Source organism: Betta splendens, chromosome 1 (genome assembly GCF_900634795.4).
Source record: "Betta splendens chromosome 1, fBetSpl5.4, whole genome shotgun sequence".
NCBI lineage: Eukaryota > Metazoa > Chordata > Actinopteri > Anabantiformes > Osphronemidae > Betta > Betta splendens.
The window spans coordinates 12,901,263-12,919,347 of record NC_040881.3 but is presented as its reverse complement, the minus strand read 5'-3'; the positions used below and the strand labels follow the sequence as shown (position 1 = coordinate 12,919,347).

General features: G+C 43.4%; 1 protein-coding gene across 2 annotated transcripts in view; it reads left to right on the top strand.

Annotated features, from left to right (window-relative positions):
- LOC114856776 (zeta-sarcoglycan) overlaps positions 1-18,085 on the top strand; it is a 238,715-nt gene that overhangs the window by 140,233 nt on the left and 80,397 nt on the right. For both annotated transcript variants that reach the window (XM_029152486.3, XM_029152506.3), the window contains one exon: positions 1,454-1,555. In XM_029152486.3, the coding sequence (XP_029008319.1) occupies positions 1,454-1,555 (102 nt within the window). The remainder of the gene's footprint in view (positions 1-1,453; positions 1,556-18,085) is intronic.

Here is an 18,085-nt window from a genome sequence, read left to right as displayed (position 1 = left end):
GCTTTATTGTACCTACAGTAGAGCAAAATGAAGGCTGAGGCAAATCACTGCTAAACAGATTAGTGGTGTTGCTGCGGCTGTCACACCTGTGTCAGACACGGCTGTACTAATTCCAACAGTCTGAAGTTTGTTTTGTATATGCCTGATGCTTTTATGAGATTTCAACATTTCTTGCTTCACTAACACACAGTTGACAATGTTTTTGTTCATGTTTTGTTTTGTTTTTAACAAATATTTAGTTCACGTACACTAGTTACTTTATAGTTTACATGCTGACTTAGATAAAACGCGAACCTGCCCCACTCTCACTCTGCTCAGCACTGGTCTGACGCAGTACAGTAGCCGCTCCTGCTCTCTGTAAGAGCGTCTACTATCCTAATATGGGTCATGGCTCTTTCAAAAGAATTTAATCGAAGCGTGTCACTGTGATCCAGCAGCCTTTGGAGCGTTCACTCGTGGAATCTGTGGAATGCTGCACACCTAATCACAAACCAGCACAAAGCCATTTTTGTCAGGCAGCTAGCTGTGACATGCTGTAAAGCAAACACAGCGGAACATGGGCTCCGACTCTGCAGAGGTTTCAAATGAAACACTGACAAAATAAAGTGTCCCTTAATGTAAGTGTGTTAGAATGCAGGAGAATGGTTTTAAATGTATGGGTTTTGATTTAATTGCATTGACCTTCTGTTTGAAGAGGCTTCCCACAGGGAGCCGAACCCCCACTACTGTCTGCGCTGACCTCGCGTTCACTGGCGTCTGTAAATCAGCTGGTCTCCTCAGCAGGGGCTCTTTCATCTCTCCTTTTGACAAGCTGAAATATGTTGCTGGGTTTCTCTGTCTTTATTGTTCTTTCTCTTATCACTTTGACATAGATGAAACAACTATTCTGTGCAGAAGCACAGCTCTCATTGGGCACGGACACAGTGCTCATGGTTGGATGCAGTGTATCATCTCTAAATTCGATTGATGCCAACAGCAAGTTTAATAAGTCCTCACTGAATTTCGATTTTGCAGATGGAAGATGTACAGTATGTTGAACTGTATGATGCTTTTAATGTTGATATCTGTAGAAATAGTGATCATGCTATCAACAAAGGTATATGAGTAGATTATTAACAAGAACACTCAAAGTTTGATTTAACTGAACAAATAAGATACTTTATTTTTCATATAACTGCTGGGACAACTTTACAGAACGTATGAAACTGGAGAAAATAAATGTAGATATTCCATAACTTTGTATGAGACAGTTTGTGTCAAAAAACTTTTCTCAACTTGACGGTTTGCATCATAATGTAAAATACAGTAGCAAATGCTTTTGTAACAGATGTGTATAGTTTGTAATATTGACAGGTGGAAAGCGAACCAACTCCATAGTGTGTGTGAACAAGAAGCTGTTTTCTCTTGCTTTCTGTGGATTCTGAATAACTCCTCCCTGTTTGTCTCCTCTCAGGATGGAATGGGGAATCTGCGGGTGACCAAGGAAGGCGTCAGATTGGAGGGAGTGTCTGAATTCCTATTGCCTTTATATGTAAAGGAGATCCAGTCACGCAGGGTAAGTGTGTGTGTGTGTGTGTGTGTGTGTGTGTGTGTGTGTGTGTGTGTGTGTGTGTGTGTGTGTGTGTGTGTGTGTGTGTGTGTGTGTACAGTAGATGTGTCTGAAAGCACACTCTGCAATGTCAAAAACTAATTGCATTGAATTTACTGGGACATAAAAGTAGCTTCCCCCATTCAATCAGTAACAACCAATCTATACGTTAGAGTTAAAATGTAACACTCTCAGTTCCATGACAGACCAATTAACAAGATTCAGCTGCTGGAGCATAATGGGGAGTAATAAGAGCAACACACACATAAATAGCATGATCCCCGGGGACGCGTCTCCATGTGTGACGTCCCCCACTAATGAGTGTGGGGTTCAGCCTTAAAGATCCTTATGCTCCTTGAGGTGTGCACAGAGGAGCAGGTAGTTACTGTACCACACAGGCAACAGGGATGTACAGTAATCCACAGCACCAGAGACCGTGAGGTGTGGGGGCCGAAAGAGAGTAACAGAGGATGCTACCGTTATGGCTGCTTATTGATTGAAGTCCGATCATTTTCTCCTCAACCACTAAATGCAACAAAATAAATGCATGCACAGATAGGAGACTTTAACAAATATCCACTTATTATCATACTACTGGATGTGTGTGTTTATCATGTGCGTATGTGGCATATTACAATTGGAAGATATCGTTTTTGATTTGATTTGATAAGTTTATTTCGAACATTTACATCACACAATCAATATGAAAAAGTATGTAGAAAAAGAAGAAAAAACAAACAAACAAAAGGCAATTGCCAACAAAGCCAATAAACATAATGTTCGAAATGGAATAGGAGGAAGTATAGGCTTATTTAATCCTACACCATGTGCTTCGTTAGTATTATTCTGTTACATCTATATCATATATACATACATACAACATATTCATTTATACACACAAATACAATCCCAGCTAAATCCACCCCACATAAATATATAACTAATCCAGCACTGTCCCATATGTATCACACAGTCATTATCCACTGAACACTACAGCATGTTACATCTTGCTTTGTATGTGTTCATATACTATATACTGTATACTGTATAGATAGTTACCAGGGGATTGACCTTAATACAGCCTCACACACAAGGAGGAGTGGGGACAATGCACAGCGGGACATTAATGAGGCAAGAAGGAAGGAGGCTACAGTATAGGACAATTAATTGACATAGATTTATGAAATGCAAAAATGATGCAGCTTTTAAAAGAAGCTCATTTTTACATTATACGCATTCTTATGTTTTGCCAGTGTTTGGTACATAATAAATCAGATCTGCTCAGTGAAAAACAAACTCATTCTCCTCAAACGCAGGGTTGATTTGAAAGACACGACTATAAAGACATGGTATTACAGGAAATATGAATTATGAATACAAAAGTAGAAGGAAATGCAGGCAAATGGTTATTAATTAGTAAAAATCGTAAAATTTAATAAAAAATCAGCCAAAAGACGTTGTAGGAGGCACAGAAGAGGTGCTAAAAACTGGAAAGGGAAGCAAGAAAGTGAAGCCTGCTGCTTGTGAGGAGATTAAAGGATCATCAACAAATGCTTGTGAAGACCAACATGAGTGGAATAGATAAGTGAGAAAGCGCTTCAGATGGGATCTCTGAAAGCTTGGCCTTGTTACTATTATTTAGATTTGACTGGACAACAGAGAACAATGGAAGGAACTGACAAAGCACAAAACCCTGTAGGATGCAGGTCCCAGAGAACAGTCCACGTACAGACAAGCGTTCTCAACACGCCTCCTCCTTTGTTTGAAGCCAAGCGTGATTCACATTCTGACCACTTCCCTTTTGTAGATTACAGTCAAAATAAAGATGCAAATCCATCAATCTAAGAGCAGAGTTCCAGATGTCTCTGTATATGGAAGGACCTGGCAGAGAAATGAATCTCTGGACAAACACTGGACAATTCAAGCCTTTGTGGAGGCCTTATTTTATTCTGAAATGCAGTAGGTGGACGTAATTACCATTTGTTTTTGTTTAAGTACATTTTTCAGACTTTTCTCTCCTTTTACACAAGCCGTATCTCCACAGCTACGCTTCATAAATCAGTGGACTGAAATGTGTGTGGGCATAAGTTGTCATGAAGTTGGGACAAAGGAAGATGAGAAAGTGTGTGGTCATTTTTAGACGAGCGTCTGCTTTTGATGATAATTACCCTGTCTGCTCAGTGTGTTTTTAGTGATTCTGTAATTACCATTTTACGGTATGAGTTGAGTTCTGCACGCGTCAGTATTTATTGGTGCTTTCGCTTGCAGATCTATTTTTGTAGTTTATTTTCAGCCGAAATTCATGCATTGAGCCTGTAGGAAAGCAAGTCTATTGTTGTGTGTGTGTGGAGCCTGTGTGTATTAGCGTTTGATTGAGGCACATCGCGTCTTCCCCCATAAAAGCGAGCAGCAGGTTGCCCTCACACTTCCTAAACAGCGGAGGAGCTTGTACCTTGCTATTGACAGTCGCTGCTCTTTTGCCGAGCAGAGCGGCTGCATTGGCGGGGAGCGCGCTGAATCTGAAGTATCCACTAAGCTCCCCGAGGACACAACAGTCGCCGCCCGCTTCGTGAGGAGACGCACTGTTGAGAAATGAGAAAAACAAAAGATGGAGACATAGAAAGGGAGAGGGAAACGAGACAGGGAAACGGATGACGAGGGAAACGAGTGAAAGAACAGCAGGGTCAGTTTATTCAGCTACAACCATCCTGCACCTGCAGCTGCCACGGCCATGTACTGTAAGCAATGAGAATATACAGTGAACCTCCAACGAACGGTGCCGGACCACAGGAAGCACCGAAGCAATAACGCTGCACCTCTAAAGTTGTACTAATATATGACATGCTGTCCCATCGCTGGGTGGCTGCTGAGTCAAGCCCCAGCCTGTAGTGAGGACACAATAGACTAATGCTGTAGAATTACAGTAAATGTGCACACGGAACAGGAAGGCAGCACTGAGCAAGGAGAACGACTAAAATACAGGGTGCTTTCAAGAGGAGCAGATGAAGGTTGCAGGGCATCGATTACAGGGCTTAGCTAGAGGCTGTGCTATGAGCAGGACAGTGATCAGGTGATGTCATCCTCTCTGGGCGAGGGGCAAAAGACTGAGTCATGGGCGAAAAAAGAAACAGTGTTAAGTTTAAAGATCAAATATAATATTACAGTATAGCAAAGGGTCATGAACCAGTTCAAATCAACAGTCAGCTGATCAACAGTCAGCTGATCTACTGTCCATACAGTCTGAGTGGGAGTATCTGGAGGCTGTTTATCCTGCGGTATCAGTTAAATTAGTTTACACTGGTCCAAATGTTGTATTATAACAATAAACACGTCATTAACACAGGAGAGCCCAGTTGGAAGCTTGTTCCTTTCATCCTTAGTGTGATGATGAAGCTATTACTTTTGAGGACACTTCTTCTACCAATATCCACATCATAGTTGTGTGTAAACATACGACTCTTAACTACACGTTGGCTGATTGTTCTGTTTTTTCTCTGTCTCTCTAGGGAAGTAGCGCAGAAGTGCCACTTACTGACAAATGGGAAAAAAAGCTAAATAACAATTTCTTGTTTCTTAACAATTTTTTCAGTAAATGATTTCTTTTATTATTCCTTAGCATACATTTGTGTTATCCTGTTTTTAAAGCATTGTAGCCTGAGGATTTTAAAAGCCGCACTTAGTATAATTTAAGCCAGGGCTATTTAGACATATTTAAAATGCTAATTAATATGTAAATTAAAGTCATTTTATTAAATTTGGGCCCGTGCAGACTCTTTGTGAGTGCATTTTAATATTTAAGATTTATATTTGATGTTGTCAAAATACAAGTGTGTGCTTACACTTAAACTGTAGCTAAAATTAACATTATTTATGTTTGAAAAATCTTTCTGGTTCCAACTATCAAGTCGCTGTGAACGAACGACTCGGTCTTTGTCTCCTAACAGCAGCAGTAACTTAGTGCGTCATGTGACAAGTTGTAGAACATCATGCAGTGAATTCAATGGCTCATCACAAACGACAGGAATGAAGCGTCTCGCCTGCTGCGGCCCATTCCTGGTACCGGACCCCACCTCCCTCCTCTCTCTGGGAGCAGGAGCAGCTTAACGGAGCGGGTCGGGGCTGGTGCCATCGGGCCGTACTGCACCAGAGCGGCACCTGGGGCAGAATGTGGTGAGTTAGTGACACAGTGGCGCTGGGGAGTGAGACATGTACTGTACATGTACATGTACATGTACTGAAGCAGTGGAGTCTCAGCTCCAGCACTGGAGGACGGCTGTGAAGAGGTGACAGCAGCAGATGACACGGCCGACTAAAGCGCAGAGGCCGAGGCGGCGGAGGCGGTGGAGACGGGTAAACAGACGGCTCCGGCGACAGCAGGGGAGCGTGCATGGGAGGCCTGAGCTGCAGCACAGGGCAGTGGACCGGTTAGCTCCTTCTGGCACATGATACGGTGAAAAATAGTGGACGAGTGGCAGCGCCGGATCTTGGAATGTCATCTGTAGACACGGTTTTCCCAGGATTCCCTGTCATCCACTGGCTCATCTGTCTATTCGCATGACATGTACAGTAAAGGAGCTATGGACAGTGGGTGCAAAGCAGAAGAGCAGCACAGCCACAGGAAATCAGCCTGGCGACTTAGTGAGTGCCAACAAAATGTCTGCCTGCGGTCCTGCTCAAAGGGAAGCACATAATTTATCTGCATAACGCAAATAGGGAAGAGACTGTTTCCAATCACCACCACCACAATCAAACCGCTGAAAGACTGAAGGAGTTGGGCACTGAGAAATCAGCAGATCCAGCATCCTCACCATAGACCTGCACAACCAGCCATTCTGCTCACCTCCCAGTTAAAAAGGAAGTAAGGCCCTGGAAACAAGGGATCAAACCATTGGCACACACGCACACACACACACACACACACACACACACACACACACACACACACACACACACACACACACACACACACACACACACACACACAACTTTCACTTGTTTGTTTTTCTCTTAACTCCCTCACAAACGCCACGTCTGATTTTCATCCATTTTTGCAAACATGGACCCAGGCACCGAATGCACGCAGAGAATATGCACGTTTAAGTTAATGCATGCAAATGACTGGTTGGAGGAAATAAGCTGCAGAGCTTTTCCGTGGGGACGGTGATGTAGCTGTGGAATCGAGCCACTCTCATCTCTGTTAATCATCATCGTGCAACGGTCAGAGATTCTGGCAACATCTTTATTGTAACAATTCTTTTCAGTTTTGTTGTTACAATTTTGTCAGCAAATAGTTATTGTCAAAACTGTGTGTTGCCACAATAACACTGGCTGCAGAAGAAGCTAAGCAAAACTGAAAAATACAGTTTGGGTAACACAAAGTGAGAGTTTGTTACTGGATTATGGTTGCTCTCAGTAGCTCTGGGGCGCAGCAACTCCAAGCACAGGGAAAGTAGAACTTTGTGTGCTGGGCTAGTGTTTGCTGTCTGACCAGAACCAATACCAGTAAGTGTCATGGGCACGGCTTTTGTCTGCCCATTGGCAAAAGTGCACTCTTATATAAGCGAAGGAGAAGTTTGCTTAACTTTATATGTGAAAATGAGAATTATTTTTAGGATATAAACTGATGTAGGAAAACAGGAAGGGGTGAAGATGACATCCCACCCACACAGCTGTATTACGGCTTATTTAAAAATACCACACACACTTTGCATAATCAGGGCCATCCCCCAGCAGAGCATTGTGGGAGAGGTAAATGGAACATTGTGACTCCCAGAGCGCTAAATACAGAACTCTGCATATAAACCACACACGAACAACAAGAACGGCACACTGAGAAATTAGATTGCCTGGGTAGCAGAAACAGACAGGAAAATAAAAGCAAAGGGTGCAGGTGAGGGAAGAGATGCTTTAAAATTAAAGCATTCAGGAAGAAAGAAACCGGCAGAAATGCCTGAAATAAGACACGGTATCAAGATCAACAACATTTGTATTCAAGGAATTAATCTATAAAATATCTCTAGAGAATGTCCCACTGCTTATTTCTCCTAATGTAAATATCAAGGCTAAAATGTAATCAGCACAAATGGCTGTTGTGACAGGAAGCAAGTCTGAGCAACACGAACGCAAACTGGGTCTTCTGGCGGAACATCGTGTTGTAGGCATCCATTAAGCAAACACATCACAGCTCCCAGGCAGCGCTCGAGCTCCTGGCACCAAGGCAGCCGGGCGGGCGCCGGAGAGCGTCGGGGGGGCGCAGCGTGACGCTCAGCGGGAATCCGGAGGCACGGGGGAAGTTTTAAGAGACACGCGAGCGGCGACGAACGGAGAACAAGGCTGGTGAGTGTGCAGCCAAAGCGTGCGCCGGCGCCGGCAGCACGGCACCAGGAGGCGGCTTCTGGTGGAAACCAGGCGCTGGAGCCGTCCCCATTAAAGTACAGTCACAGGCTGCAATGCATGGGACACCTGCAGGACAGTAAATGCTATGGAGGGATCATATTGTTCGACTGACTCTGTCTCTACTCCTTGTGATGACTGTGTTATAATATAATAAGTTACTTGCCCATCTGGTAGATGGGTTGGATTTTAAATTCCTTTGCTCGTTCTCATTTAGTATTTGTGTCTTATGCGTTTGGTCAGTGCCTCCAGTGACATCATGGGCTTTCAGGCTGGTTCAGTGGGTTTTGAAATGAGAGCTGTTGGTGCAGCGGTGCCTCTGTTTCTCAGCCTTCCTCTTCTATTCTCACAAAGGGCCCCCTTTAGTAGCACACACAAGCATCAGTGCACACAGACACACTCCACCACCAGGCCCTGTAATTGTCCCCATAGGGACCCCATGATGACCTTTCAACTCCACAAGAGGCAGAATATTTTTTAGATTTGCCTTTTCTTGTTTTTTGCGTTCTGTTTGTTTTTATTTCTGTCTTTTTTCTCTCACTCTCACCTCTGTAGTGCTACTCGCTCCCTGGAGACAGACTCTCTGTATCGTGGCTTTCACTTCCTGGTTAGAAAAACTAAATGTTGACGCACACTTTACAAAGACGGTGGATGTAAAACTATAAAGACGTTTTCCGATAAGGTGGATAAAAGTAGAAAAAAAATGGATAGGATGGAATTAAACAACAACGTGGACATTAACATTAGGAAATTAAATTACTCATTTTTCCATATTATGGGACTGCAGCATCGAAGAAAATAATAATCTGGGAAGTGGGTGAAGGTGGGAGGATGCCATAACTTTATTTTTGCTGTTTGTCAGTTTTAGATTTATTACTCCCTCCCTCTGCCTCATACTTTCTATGTGCTTCCTCTCAGGGGACCTGAGCTAGCTGAAACTTCTCCAACTCTGGGGCTGTAATTGAATAGCAGGGAGTTCTAATGGAGCATTAGGCTGTTCCTGTCTTGGCAGACCCTATTGATTTTGACTTTGCAGCATTGTAAACAATCAGGGTTGGATGTATCTGAACGGATGCAGGCGTTGGTGCGGACCGTGACTCCGAGGCTACCGCTGTGAAACTGTTACAGCGCCGTTACAGTGGCCTTTGTGCGACTCCACCTGCTGTTAAAACTTTCTGTAAAAGAATAATGGGTAATTTTGCAGGTTTGACTGTCTATTTATCCTTTTTGTCTGTGATGAAGAAAAGGAGCCTCCTGTCAAGCACACTTGATTGTAATTACATGTCACCTGGGGCGCATGGCACCGGTGGGTTTCTTTACAGAATAATAGCTTTGTGTTTGTGTTTGCTTCTTGCTGTTATTGTCGTCGCGTCGGGGACGGAGAGTGGCATGTTTTTGCATCCTCGGTGCTTTGCATTACGCCGCCCCGCGAATGTGATTCTTTTCAGACTTATAATTTTGAAACGACGCCTGAGAAGATTTGATTCCGAGCGCGTGTCGGCCTCAGTGGGCGTGTCCCAGCGCTGTCAGTCACTCTCAGAGCCGCCGGCAGGTGCGGCGAGCACATAAAAAGACTATGACGCTGTCAGACTAGTGGGTAAGAGGACACGAGGCTTTGTGTGTCTCGCTGCATTAGTCGGGACGGATAATAGCAACAGTGTGTGTTCAAAGCCCGGCCGGTGCACAGGCGCATGCGGAGCTTCAGGAGCGCTTCCCCGGTCACGCCTGGCTGCTGGAGCGCCGCGAGCGTTTAACCTCTGCGGAGCTGCGAACACCTTCGGGGCCACGGGGTCGCGTGCGGGGGAGGCTGGGCCACCTGACTGTCATTTGCCGTTAGAGTCACACAAGTAAAATCGCAAGGCTACCTGACCCTAGATTCACACAGATGTGCACTGTGCATCTTAAACTTAGCCGCTCGCTAATGCAGGAGCCTGGCTGCCCAGACAGTGCAATGCAGTGTAGGCCGTCAAAATGTCCTCCATTTCCATGACAACCGCGGTAAAGGCTAAAAATATTTTCTAATGACCACTTAGCCTTATAAAATAATAATCTTTACAATAACTATGTGTCATTCAAGACTCCACAGAGGCTGAACACAAGGGACGTCCTGTGATTTCTGTTCCACGGTTTCATCCAGCGTCTGTTGAGCCGCCGCGTCCTCCACTATATTTCATTATTTTCCTCTCCTGTTGCTCTAAAGGCGCAGCTCCGCGGCCCAGCAGAACCCCGACGCACGGCGCCTGCGAATCAACAAATGTAAAGCGTGTTTGATTTGAGCAGCGTGTCACCTTTGGTGGGCGCTGCTACGCGAGGATTCCTCCAGCCTCCAGCCCGAAGGAGAGCGGCGGCTCAGACACGCTGTCAGCGATAATAAGCGTCGACGTCGGAACGCCGGCGCTCCACCGAGCAGACACATGCAGAGGGCTTGTCAAACGTCTCCGCTTTCCCTGTGCCTCCTGCAACATAAAAAAAAAAAAAAAAGATATCAAGTGAGAAGTCTGCGGCGCCACTGAAGTTACGTTTAGGATAATAAAAAAGGAACACAGAGAAGTTTGACTAAGAGGGTTTGAAGACGTTGCCGAGCAGGGGAAGCGGGGCTTATTTGATCATTTTTCCAGCAGCAAGAGTTTTCAAAAATTATAGTTTGGACAAGTTTAGCGCAGTGTGCAGCTGGCGTATGTGTAAATGTGTGAGTCATCCTGTGTCTTCGCTCTCCTGTGTCGGCAGACGTCCAAATTCCAGAGTGTCCGGCGTGTACGCGTGTGCCAGACGTGGTCGCGACCCATGTAAAAATAGTCCCCCATTAACATTTAGCAGCATTTTCCAGAATGTCAGGAGAATGAAAGTCACATTGGCCCTTGAGGGGAGAGAGGAAATGAGACAAAATGAATACGAATATTAATCCCTTCCTCCGAAAGATCATTGCATCTCCTCATCCAGCTGCTGTCCCAGGGGTCACGTCATGTAAAAGCCACAACAAATCCCCTCATCGCAAAACTTGACTGGATGAAAAGGGCACATCATGCTGTGCCATGTCATGTCCAAGAGTTTCCATAACGCTGCTGGTAAACGTTAAGTCCAGCAGCTTGTACCTCCACCTTTTGCTGGTTTCACGCATTGCACCCGAAGCTCTGTTCTCCGTTCTGTTCTGTCACTGATGCTACGCTACGCTATTCTAGCGTGATAGGGACCAGCCTCCGCTGCAGGTGTGGGACGGATGCTGCGCTATGCTGTTTTCACTGTGCTTCCGCTTCCATGGGCTTTGAGGCTGCAGCACGGCCTCCTGGCGAGGAGCAAACCGGATTAACGCAAGTCACAAAGCTTTGGTGGCATTCGAGGAGTAAGCGTTTCCATCCGTTAACACAGCAGCAACACGGTTTATTCGGTTTATTACCCCGTCCTTTCACAGCAGTGCTGCTCTGGCAACATGTAACAGGAAACAGTTTTTAACTAACCTAATCACTTTTGGTCTAAAATGATTGTGTTGTTGTAATGTGATAATCAGATTCCAAACCGGATTTAAATGAGTGTAAATGGTAGTGAATGCTGTTGCTGAGATGTTGTGTCTGCCTTAAACCAATGTGAACGAATCATCGCTATCGAGCCCCTTCCTCGTCAACACTCAGGGTTTTAGCTGCGTATCATTTCACTCACCAGCTGTGTGCCGGCTCTGACTCGGTGACCTTCACACACTCAGGGTCACTGACACCCACTCGCCTTATTTTAGAGCTTGGAGCTGCTCTGGACTCACGACGGAGCTCTGTGTTTGTCTTGCTCTTCTCTAACAACTACTGTCCATAATAATATGGCAGCCAGAACGTAAAGCAAGAGCAGCTGCTGCGCCTCACTTCAAAGTATGTGGAGCTGCGTTTTCCCTGTATATTTAAGTTCAATTATCCCCCCAGCCTGCATGCAGTAATTGGCATAATGATCAGGCAGCAGATAGCTTTGTACAGATAAATTTATCTTTTAGCCCACAGCCAGTTTCAATGATAGCATCAGTGGGAAAATTACAGCCTACAGTATATTAGGTAAAGCGACTGTCAAGACCATGATGATTCATCCAAGGCCCGGTTATGCATTTCACTGTGTATTAAAGCATATTTCAACATAATTGCCGTATCAAGTTAAGTATGTACAATGTTATACACTAACATGGGCAGGATTCATGTAAACCACACTGGATCCAACCCTTAACATTGAGCCTCAGCATCATGTAAAAATAGACGCTTCTATGTAACCAGCACTGAATGTCCTCCATCGCAGACTTTGGAAACCTATGATGTGTGTAATAGTCAGAAATGATGCGGTTTAAAGGGACTTGGTGTTGCAGAGCTACAGGTCAACTCAGGTAGCTTTTCTTAGTTCGCTTTATTAAGCACGCTGAGTTTAATTACGTTTTGATTTCTTGGCAGCCCTCTTTGTCTTGACTGTCTAGAGAGAACCAGGCCCCCGCTGTGCTGCAGTGGCTGTAAAAGTGTCTGATTAATAGCTTTAACTGCATTATGTTAATTTTCCCTTTAATATACATTAAACATTTCCTTGTTTTATGTTTGTGAAACCTTTGTCTATTAGATTATTAGACAGGTCCTTGCTGTGAACAGAATTCCTAGACTCATGGTTGTTTTACATTCTTTACAGTATGTTTAACAAAATAGTATTTTATTAAATGCATCAATATTCACTGAATCCAGGAAACGCATGATGTGCGTCAGCATCTAAAACTGCCCTGGTGTGTTCACTGAAAGGTGACCTCCACATACAGTACAAACCTCTCCTGTCACAGTGTATGATGTTACTGCCACCACGAACTTGTGCTTTCACTTTCCACCCTCTGCAGCAGATGAAGGAAAATTAGTAAAATCTGACCTTCACACGTCCCTGATTTCTTTCTACTGAGCAAACATGACAGATTATGTGCATTCACTCACCTTACATAATAATATAATACATTTACACTTGTTGGTTGATGGAGACTACTAATTCTATTAACTCAAAATGTTAAGTAAATGTTCAGAAACCTAACTAGAGTCTACCTGATGAAGAGGCAATGCAATATAACTGTTTTGCCAACAAGTGAATTTTGTATCATTGCAAAGCACAAGCACCCAAATTCTAAAAGCAAACCTGGATGTGGTCAAAAGTGCACAGTTTAAAATATGCTATAGAAATAAATTACAGAGAGAGAGAGAGAGAGTCATACTGTAGATGTTAACACAAATCCCCAGAACTGTACTGGTTTCCCTAGTATTTTAGGGCAAAGTCATCACGGTGGACTGAAAGAAACATCTCCCCATGAAAGAATGAGTTAAGGTCCCTTACAAACAGCTGGCAGCATAAAACAATAGGTGTACTTTCGACATGCTCCCCTAAATATGCAGAACTGACTTACAGTATCAGCACATTTCCACACACCCTGCACACACCATGTCCCTGCAGGTACAATACCTCCACAGGTTGTTTCCAAGGGAACATTCATAATCCACTGTCTGTAATTAATTATGGGTGGACATTTTAATTAATTAACTGGATGGGAGTGTGGCATTACCCTGCTTTGGCCTTATGACATTAAACACATACTTAGAATCATAAACACATGCACAAGCTCACACTGAGCAGACACACACTGATCACATTTAATTACCAGTGTGCAGATGATTAGAACAATGTGGTTCAGCCTTAATTACATATTGTGCTATTCCCGTGTGTGTGTGTGTGTGTGTGTGTGTGTGTGTGTGTGTGTGTGTGTGTGTGTGTGTGTGTGTGTGTGTGTGTGTGTGTCCTTGCGGTTACGTCGAAGTAGGGCCCAAATTTCTTTCTTTTTATAGCAAAGTGGGGCCCTATGACCACTTGTGGGGCTCTATGGTTGGGCCCCACAACTGTAAAGCCCTTTTTGAGGATTTTAGGGCTGAGGTTAGAATGGAGTTTAGGTTCAGATTAGAACAAGGGTTGGACGTCTGCCTTATTTGTGATGGGTAGGGAAAGGGGCAAGGAAAGGGCCCATAATTCTTTTTCTGCCAATGTGGGGCCCTATGGTCACTTGGGGGGGGGGGCTTTGGCTGGCCCCACAACTTTAAAGGCCTTTGTGAGGGTCAAGATGTGATTTCAGGGCTGAGGTTAAAATTGAGGTTTGGTTCCGATTAGAGCAAAGGTTAGACGTCTGCCTTTATTTGTGATGCTTAGGGTTGGGTAAGGGGCTAGGGAACCCCCACTTTTATAGCACCGTAAGGCTGTGTGTGTGTGTGTGTGTGTGTGTGTGTGTGTGTGTGTGTGTGTGTGTGTGTGTGTGTGTGTGTGTGTGTGTGTGTGATATCGGTTTCCGCTGCTCACACAGTGTACGTGATATGCCACCTCAGCTAGAAAAGAAATCCTTTACAGTTTTAAAACTCATGTCTGTGTCTCACAAATTCCCCAAAGAATAATGATGGGGATAAACATTGAATTCTGACTGGCTGGAATGATTTGGAAAAAAAGGAAACGGAATCAAAAACTTCCAATAGTTGCTTCTAACAGCCTCATAGTCAGGCTATACTGTACAGTGCACATTCATTGTTTATTGCTGTGACTTAACTTGGTCTGACACATCTGAAACATCTGCACAGCAGGGCTGCTGGTGTTCATAGTCATATAAAGCTGTCAGAATGACTGACCAACATCTTTATTTGCTGTACTGTGGGCAGAACAGACAGTGGCTGCAAGTCCTCTGTCAGAGTAAAAGGGCCTCAGGAAGTGTCTTTGCGCATTAAGAATCTCTATTTCTAATCACTGAGCAGAGGGACAGCACCTATTGGTTAAGTGCTCCAGGTCTGGTGAATCATTTTAATAAAGTACTCTGGCTGATGATTTATTGATTAAATATCACACCCAGTCCCTTTGGTTGTAACGTGCTTATGTTTTCTACCAAACAGTGCAACTTCTATTAATGGATTGTCTCAAAATTGTCAAAAAATTGAAAAACAAGAATATTTGTTCCGGCCTAATGGAATCTCCGATAAGTATGGTTTGAGAGACTATTAGGAAAGGAGATAGCTTTTGAGTAGGTCTCATCATCTCCCTGAAGGTGCCATGATCTTCCTCACTCACCCTGTAAAACCTGTTGCTCCAAATGAGGGTGGTGAATTTGCAGGGCTTAAGAAGCTGCTTCCTCTCAGTAATTGCAGGGACAAAAAATGAAGTGCTTGGTTTTATATTCAAGTCATGTGGATAAATCAATTGTTACTTTGTTGGATTGCTGTTAAAAGTGCAGTGATTTAAAACTTTGCCTCAGTGTTTCCTGGGGACAGCACTACAGTACGACAGCAGATCAAATATCCAGAAGTACACAATTCTTTAAATATTCAGCGTTCCAGCAAAGTGGTCCTGTCTAAGTTAAAACTGGAAAGCAAATGATTAGTTACCTTGTAGCAACACATACAAGAGAAAAAAAAACCCAATACAGTCTGCGAGGCAGAAAGTCAGATATATATATTTCTTTCCTGCAGACAAGTCTTGATTGAATACTAAGAAAAATGAAAAATGTATTCACTGCTGTGTAAAACCTTCACTGTCGAATAAGTCAAATCAAGTTTATTTATAAAGTCTGAATCATTTCTCCTACTCCATGGAGTGAGATCGCTATCTTTAATCAAGCGTGTATTTTTTCGATTCGAGAGCGCACTTTAACGATTTAATGTTCAGATTTTGTTATGCTTGCTCTCAAAACCCTTCCTTCGCTTTCAAAATGTCTCTGCTCGCACTCAAATCCTCCTCCTTGCTATTGCTTCTGCTGCTTTCACTCAAAACCTCTCCTGCTCTCTTTGGCTACACACCCATCCTATCTAATTGACCAGCCAATAGGAGGCCAGGGCCAAGACCAATGACATTATACCCTCCTTTCCCATGCAGAAGAGAAGCAAGGTGACTTCAGAAGTCTTTCAGGGTCCATGTATCAAAAGTCAAAGTCAACTTTATTGTCAATTTCTACAATACTGTACGCTTTGGACCTACAGAGAATTGAATTTGAATTGAATTGAATTTTGTTTCTCTTGGACCCCAGGTAAGAACATGACCACAAACCTAACCCCCCCAAAGACAACAGAGCTACATTACAGTGTATTTAGTTGAAATAAACCTGTTACCCTGTAAAATCTAATGCACATGTACTGTGGGTCGAGCACAACAACGTCAGCACCAGGTTTAAATCGTTAAAGTGGTTTAACCAGTCACACTGGAGAGTGATCAGTTGCTATTGCAGCTTATCGGATGCGGTCTCAGGGTCTCAGCAGACCAGTGATTTGCTTATTTCTCCACGTTTCGTCTCACCTCTTTCTGCGGCTGGTGTGGGGAATCAAATGAAACATTTGTTTGACATTTGTCTGGAGAATGAAGTGACCTTGACCTTTGCTCAGCTCAAATCTGTTGTATTTCCCAGTTAACTCCAAACATGACTAATCTCCCCTTTTACCATCCACACTCAATGAAACACTGCATCAGTTTCCTCCAGTGTAATAAAGGGGGGCTGCGTCAGGCCTTTTCTATCCTAAGTTAATCAATTACCACAGTTAGCGATGTAATTAAACACAAAATAGCTCTATAATGTCACTAACTTCCATAATAGGTGACGTTAGCGTTTTCAATTGAAGTTTTACCAAAGTACCGTCACCCTGTTCCTTTTACGTTTGCTTCTCGTCCACATGGAAAAAGGAAACGATAATGTCATTGGACAGCAGCCCTGGCCTCCTATTGGCTGGTGGATTTTGAAACAAGGCAGAGCATGAGAGGTTTTAACAGAAAGTAGCAGAACGGGAGCGAGGAGGAGGACTTGAAGGCAAGCACTAGAAATCTGAGAGCGCAAATACAGATGTGAACGTGAGCAGAGACATTTTGCAAAGAAAAGGTTTTGAGAGTTTTAATTATGCACATTAAATCGTTAAAGTGCACTCTCAAATTAAAAAAAAAATACACTCTTGGTTAAAGATAGCAATTTTTCCCCAAACTACACTAGCTTTACTATATAAATAGTAGACCAAGCCTGCTTTTACTTCAAACATAGACGCAAATAATAGGATGTTATTGTTAGGAAAATAGAAACCTGTAGTAAGTATGATTTATTACTGTGTGTGGAGTTTGCTGGTTGTAGACGCGGTGCCTTCATGCCCAAGGAGAGGCTGCTCACATAGGAGGGTAACACCCATCCAACTTTAGTGTAATCCTTATCTGTGTATTGTGTCTCTTCTGCACTGACTTTGAGCCAGTTCGTTTCAAGAGGGAAACTCCATCATCCATAGAAAGATCAACAGAGAAGAGAGTCTCCAGGGAAATAAGAAAAACAGATCAAAGCGTACTTAACGATGCAAAGACAGGAACCATGAAGAGACGGCCAGTCCTAAATCGAAGAAATGCCAAGTCTATATGAAATGATGCAATAGGCATCCAAGCTCTGAACATAAGCCTCATTTACTGTATATATCAGCTCAAGCGTTGAAGGATTGTGCGGCTCAGTTGCCCATAAATAAATGAAGTCCAAGTCATTACTGTCGTTACTGATATTCCTGAGTAAAGGAGGGAAAGGGAAGTAGTACGACATAAGAAGCGAGACAAATTAAGCATTGAAGATCAAAGCAAAATATAGCTTTACTGTAAATATGCAGTAGTAAGTGTGATAGGCTTCAGTTTTCTCGACTGAATGTAGGTTAAAGGCAAAAATGAAGGAGCGAGAAAAGCGTGACTGCTTTTATCTCTTCCTCCCCCGTCCCATCTTTAGACACAATGTACATCGTATGTAAGGATGTAGAGTAAGGTCTATTTTATTAGACTTCCTTTTTACTGTCCTTAAGTCTTGTTTGATCTGTTTAAAAACCTTGGCTTTGTCTTTCAAATGTAATAAAGTAGAATACGTGTTCATGTGTAATAATTTACATGCGTAACACCCAGCTTTAGCCCAATTCTGTCTATCCTTTCATTCAAACTCATCCCCAGTCCTTAGGCTCAGTCCTCCGTTCTTGTTCTCCGCCTGCCAGAGTTTTGCTTGATAATTATTGGGAACTTCTGTTCTCGTTACTGCGGGCAAACAGTAGCATTACTGTAAGTTCACTTCATATTGGTCCATGTAGCATGAGCAGAAAA